The sequence below is a fragment of the Tenrec ecaudatus genome, chromosome 8 (genome assembly GCF_050624435.1).
Source record: "Tenrec ecaudatus isolate mTenEca1 chromosome 8, mTenEca1.hap1, whole genome shotgun sequence".
Classification (NCBI taxonomy): domain Eukaryota; kingdom Metazoa; phylum Chordata; class Mammalia; order Afrosoricida; family Tenrecidae; genus Tenrec; species Tenrec ecaudatus.
Genome location: NC_134537.1, coordinates 43,600,601 through 43,606,660, shown reverse-complemented (window position 1 = coordinate 43,606,660; position 6,060 = coordinate 43,600,601). Strand labels below are relative to the sequence as shown.

Below are 6,060 nucleotides of genomic sequence, written 5' to 3'. Positions count from 1 at the left end.
ATAAAGCCAAGTCTGGCCCAACTTCTAAAGGCCAGTTCAGAAGGCGGCAGGGGACAGAGCTTGACCACCGTCCCTCTCATCTGCCGGCCTCCCTGTGTTTCCCCACCATGATGGGAGGCTGTGTGCGGCCCCTTCTGAAGAAGCTGGGGAGTCCTGGTACTCTCCATCTCCAGGTGTGAGGGTGAGTGGGTGGCAGAGGAGAAGGGAGTTGTGGGGGAAACAGCATTCCTGAGGGTGGTGGCAAGAAAAACATTCTTCTTGGCTACATGGGCCCTGCCTGGGCCTAAGAACTAGCTTGAAGGCCGAATGCTGAAGTCACTCACTCAAGGAAATTCTGCAAGAGCCTGTGGCTGGAGAGCTGAGGGGCCGGGGCCACTGTGGACACAGCAGAACTGATTTGGTCCCAAGTGGACATTCAGGCAGAGGATCTGCCCCAGGCTGGGTGGTGGGTCCGCTGCAGGCAGGGTCACCCAGCCTGAGCATCGACGATGGGTGCTTTGGCGGCAGAGCACCCCTAACCATTCTGGGTGTGTGAGCCCCCCAGAGGGGAATCCGTTGTTTATAACAAGCACCCCCTGCATGGAATTATGGCTCACAGCACCTTTATTTTTCAGCTCTCTGCAGGCTCCCTGTCCACTTTCTTCTTGTGATATCGCCCATCCGTGTCCTCATTCCGCCGTCATTGCAGGGGCCCTCCTCTGATGCAAAGCCGCTAACAGTATCCTTCACTCAAGTAACAATACACAACCACAGCCCTGGGCGGTGCTAACTGGAAGGCTGCCATTTGGATGCCCAAGAAGCAGCTCAGAGGAAAGACCTGGAGATCTTCTGAGAAACCGGTCTTGTGGAAGCCATGGGAGCACATCGGGTCTCCAAGAGTAGGACGCGGCCTGGGAGTTTACAGAGCTCCTTCCCTCTCTCTGCCTTTCCCTCAGATTCTCGGAGTCCTCAGGGGATCCAGGCACTCCCTCAGAACACCTCTGAGCGGTCAGCCTGCCTTCAGTACTTGCTCTACACCAGGGTGCCCTAGAGGTCCCCCAAACTCCCAACTCACCGGCACTGAGTCGATGCCGCTTCATAGCAACCCTACAGGACAAGGCGGAACGCCCCTGTGGGTTCCCCAGACTGTAACTCTTTACGGAGCAGCAAGCCTCCGTAAGATGCAGGTTTTGAACGGCCAACCTTGCCGTCAGTAGCCAAACACATAACCCACTAGTGGTAGCGCTAGAGGCTGGCTTTTAAAGAATTCATACACCAGAATGGTAGGGGGAAGGTGGAGCGAGGAAGAGAGGATGGGGAAACCGATCACAGTGATCGACACATCCCCTCCTGACATCCAGGGGGCCGAAACCATGGGGAAGGGAGATAGCGGTTGGTGTAAACTATGAAAATTAATAATTTATAATGTATTGAGTGGTCACAAGGGTGGGGAGAAGGGAAAAAGAGGAGCTGATACCAAGGGTTCAAGAGTAAGTAAATGTCTAGGAAAGAACATAGGTACAAAGACGCGCAATACCATTGATGTATGGATTGCGATAAGAGTTGCACAAGCCCCAATAAAATGCTCTCGGAAAAAATGCATCATTCTTGATACCTATTCTACACGCAATAAACAAAGTCAAGCATTTCATCAACCGATATTTCCACACGGGAAACGGCATTCTCACAGTACGCTGACACGCAGACGCTGACCCCGCACGTCTCTGGCCCCTTTTCTCCTCTCACTCCTGGAGCCAGCCCGACCCTTTTCTTCCGAGGAGAAGCCTCAGCTTCACGAGGGCACCTTATCCTGGGCCAGGGTCCCTACCCCGAGAGCCCACGTCAGAACGCTCTGAACAGGGCCCGTGCAGGCCCCTCCCACCCTGGAAGCGAGGGTGCCCCGGGGCTGGAGGGAAATGTGAGGGACTCAACTGTGCCCCTCCCCTCTTCCCCACCCCAAAGATCGGTGTCAGCCCCAAGCCCCCAGGATTGTGCGGTTGTCTTCCACTTGAGGACCTGACACTCATTCTCCGTGTTCTACATCCCATGCCTCCATTTCTGTCTGTTTATGAGAGACGCGCGTGGCACGGGGCTTTCGGCACCCAGCTGGTCACTGAGAAGTCAGCCGCAACCACAGGAGCAAGACGTGACGGTGTCCACAAAGATGACAGCCTTGGAGACGCCATGGGTCTCCCTCCACCCTGCAGGGTGCGTTGACTCAGGGTCGCCCCGTGGCAGTGGGTGTGAGTTGGCGTTACATGTTTATGAGGCACGACTGGGGGAGTCTGTCTGGACACACAGACTCACTTAAGTCCCAGCCTTGACTCAAGCCTGCCCTGGCTACGTCACACCTTCTGTTTCCACCAGAGATACAAGGGAGAGACCCAAGTAGAAAGAAGAGCAAGGAGCAGAGCACATCCTTTGGACCTGGGGCCCCTGGGCTGAGACTCTCCTAGACCCAAGGGCTGAGCGACCAAAGACACCTGGGCACCTCGAGGGAACTTCCGCTAGACCACAGGTTCCTGAACTTATTTGGCCTACCGCCCTTTTCAGGAAAAAAAACAAACTACTCAGAGCCCTACTGTCAATGAAAGACTTTTGTACTGTAGCCTATAACCTAGGATGAAGTGTGGGTAGGTACATGTCTTCATGGATTGTCTAACGGGCGATGTCACCCATTCTGGGGGACACTGCTCTAGGGCCCCCATCTTCAATTAGACATTTCTAAACGAAGAATAACTGTCTGTGTAACATCATCAGCTTACAGCGGCAACACCTCACTGCTCTGTGTTTCGGGAAGGGATTCTTGGCGCAGAAGCGGTCGTGAAAGAAGGGGTTGGAGGGGAACGGTCCATTTGGCTGGTGGCTTACCCCACTTACTCCTTTTTGAAAGTTTACCTTTGATTTTTCCCAAGTACACAGTTCAGTGTTTACAAAGAAGATTCACAAGCTAGGCAAACACAACCACAGTCTAATTCCGCAACAGTTTCACCACTCCCTCGGACCAAAGACACCTCATGGCCACTAGTTATTACTTCCACCCCTCTGTGCCCAGTCCCAGGCCACCACTGCTCCCCCATCTGTCTCTGCAGATCGGCCGGCTACACGCAACCACACATCAGTGCCCCCTGGTGCGGGCTTCTTTATCAGCGCCATCTGTTCAAGATTCACCCACGTGGTAGCAAGCATTAGGGCTTCCATTCTTTTTATGGCTATGCCATTCCCGAGCCCCAGGAAGTAATTCTTTGGCTCTCTGAGGCCATGTGAGGATGTGGGAACCACCACCTCAGAGCAATGGCCAAGAGCCCTCCCTCATCCCGGGAGTGCCCGGAGACGCAGCAGACCCCTCAGGAATATCACCGACCTTACCTGCAGCCTCCTTCAGGTCACAGGCCCGGCAGCAACTGTCTTCATGCCAAGCACACAACCCAGCGCAGCCCAGAACAGTTTCTAGTCAGCAACCCTGCCCGTCCTCCCGACGACCATGTTTCCAAACCTGCTACTTAAATCAAGCTAAGGCCCACTGTCATCCAGAAAGATAGATTCTCTGGACTGCCCCACTTCTGCAAGCTTCCAGGGGCCCACATGAAGCTGTAACTTCACAGTTTTAAGAATTCCTCCAAAGATTCCTCATCACCCAGTTGTCCTTTGCTAGTGCGCAGGTGGAAGCCATCTTGCTTCTCAACTGTTTTCTGGGACGGACCCCCCATGATTTATTCCAGGACGTATATTTCTCACAAACCGCCCAGATTCCCACATGACTCCCCTGCGTCAGGTTGTGGTGGCTTGAGCCGCTGCGTCCTAAACGTCTACCCAACGAGGCATAAGATGAAATGCCCAAACCCAAGAAAATCCCACACTCGTGGCGTCCATGGATTCTGACTCGCACCTGTTCTTCGATGCCCATCTTCTCCTTTCTAGTGTAAGTTCTCCCATGGCCGTCACGTCAATGCTGACTCGTAACAACCCTACAGGACAGGCTAGAACTGCCCCGTGTGTCTCTGAGACGGTCACTCTTTACAGGCATAGAAAGCCTCAGATTTCTTCCTAGAAGCTGTTGGTGGTTTCGAATTGCTGACCCTGAGGAACGCAGCCAAATGCTTAGCCACTATGCCACCCAGGAGTTCTTCCATCTAGTACAAGATGGACAGGGAATTATCATGCCTATTTTTAAGAAGAAATAGAGGATCAGTAAGGACAAGAGGCCAATATTCGTTAGTAAAAGGTGATACAACTGAAATTAGGAGCTCTAGTGACTGTGGGTTAGACATTGGGCTACTAATCATAGGTTGGTAGTTCAAAGCCACCAGCTGCTCTGCAGGAGAAAGACGAGGCTGTCTATTCCTATAAAGATCTACACCCTCAGAAACCCTATAGAGAGTCACTATGTATCAGAATGGACTCCACAGTATTGGGTGGTTCTGGAGGCAGCACCCGGGTTAAAGAATTGGTAGCTAAACAAAAGGTCAGTGGTTCAAAGCCACTCCACAGGAGGAAGATGTGACCGTCTCCTTCCAGAAAGAAAGATTTGCAGCTTTGAAAACCTGAGGGGGCAGTTCCACACAGTCTTACAGGGTCATGATGAGTCAGAAATAACGTAACCCACACATCATTTCTCATCCCATGACTTCCTGGATGTCCTGAGCGAATTCATTCGAGAATTGGTTAATTAAACCAATCTTCCAAAAAAGAAGAAAATAATTCTAGTCTGCTCCTAACTTTCCAGATCTGAGGGCACATGTTGAACCCAGACTGCATTCTTCCTGCACCAGTACATTTCTTCTTGCAGCTACGCGGCGCACATCCCAGAACACGCCCATGTGAGAGCGAACTACCCCAGGAGGCTCATCTTGCTGTGCCTCTCCCCATCCCGAGTTCTTTGGCACAGACCAAAGGCCACCACAGACTAAAGAAATAGGCAAAGTGATATGTTTAGTTTCCATGTGGATTGGAAGGAAAAGCAGCAACCCCTTCCCTGTCCTCCTCCGCGCGCTCAACTGCGGGCCTTACCCTCCCTTCAAACTTGGCGGTGGCTCCTTCTCTGATGCAGAGATTCCGAGGGGGCACGATGAAAGCAGGGGCCTCCATCAGGGGCACGGAGCCAACTCTCGGGTGGTCCATGCTGAGGGATGTTTTGGAAATGTGCGTGGAGGCAACCAGCTTCACATCCCCCATGATCTGCAAAATAAGGAGAGAGAGGGCAGATCAGATGGGACATAGTACACTGCTCTGGCTTCCCTTCCCGGTACTGCGAGGGCCCACGTGCAGATGGGCATGCCGGTGTTGCGGGTCACTGGTCCCCTGAAGCTTCTCTGTGTGACTTCACACACAGAGGCTGCCAATGGGAGGCAGTGCCACAACCGAGGCACCAGCTCCCAGAACCATGTGCTTGCCTCCTTGAAATCCCTGGAGGACTTCCCACTATACGAAAATGGCATCTTAGTACGAGGAAGTGGAGTTGACTTGTTTTCAGGGCTCTTACCACACAGCCTGAAATCCCTCTCAACACCCTGCATTGAGCACTCATGCTTCCATCACAGGCGAAAGATGGGGTCCATCGTCCACGGAAGACAAGGAGTTCAGGCTTCCCTTGGCGAGGGGAATTAGAAGGTGTGGCTTCATGAAGCAAAGGCATGGAGGTTAGATAGCACATACCACCTCTGAGGAGCAGATTGTGGAAAAGGCTCTAAAGCAGCCATTCTCAACCTGAGGGTCAAGACTCCTTTGGGGGTTGAATGACCCTTTCACCGGAAAACATATTTCTGATGGTCTTAGGAACCGAGACACCGCTCCTCTATCCGTCTCTAGGTGTGTCTGCCCACATGCGGATATGCTCACCTACGAGTACCCAAGGTGATGACATCATTGCACCAACCCCATCAGACAGACTGTACAGATACAGTGTGACAGGGTTGGCGCCATAATGTACTTATGCAGACCAGTCACAAGTGTGTAGAGAGCAGCTGCTGTATGGAAAGCAGCAGTATTTGAGGTAAAACGACACTTCATGAATTATAATTACTGGGTAAATGTAAAATCACGTACTGTAAAATCATCTACTGCAAAAAAAAATCTGTACCA

The 6,060-nt window shown here is 52.3% G+C and overlaps 1 protein-coding gene across 1 annotated transcript in view; it reads right to left on the bottom strand.

The window, feature by feature from the left end:
• Positions 1-5,157, bottom strand: part of MYLK (myosin light chain kinase) — a 232,765-nt gene extending 227,608 nt beyond the window's left edge. Inside the window, exon 1 of the mRNA XM_075556319.1 lies at positions 4,990-5,157. Within this exon, the coding sequence (XP_075412434.1) occupies positions 4,990-5,154 (165 nt within the window). The 5' untranslated portion in view covers positions 5,155-5,157. The remainder of the gene's footprint in view (positions 1-4,989) is intronic.
• Positions 5,158-6,060: the final 903 nt, after the last annotated feature.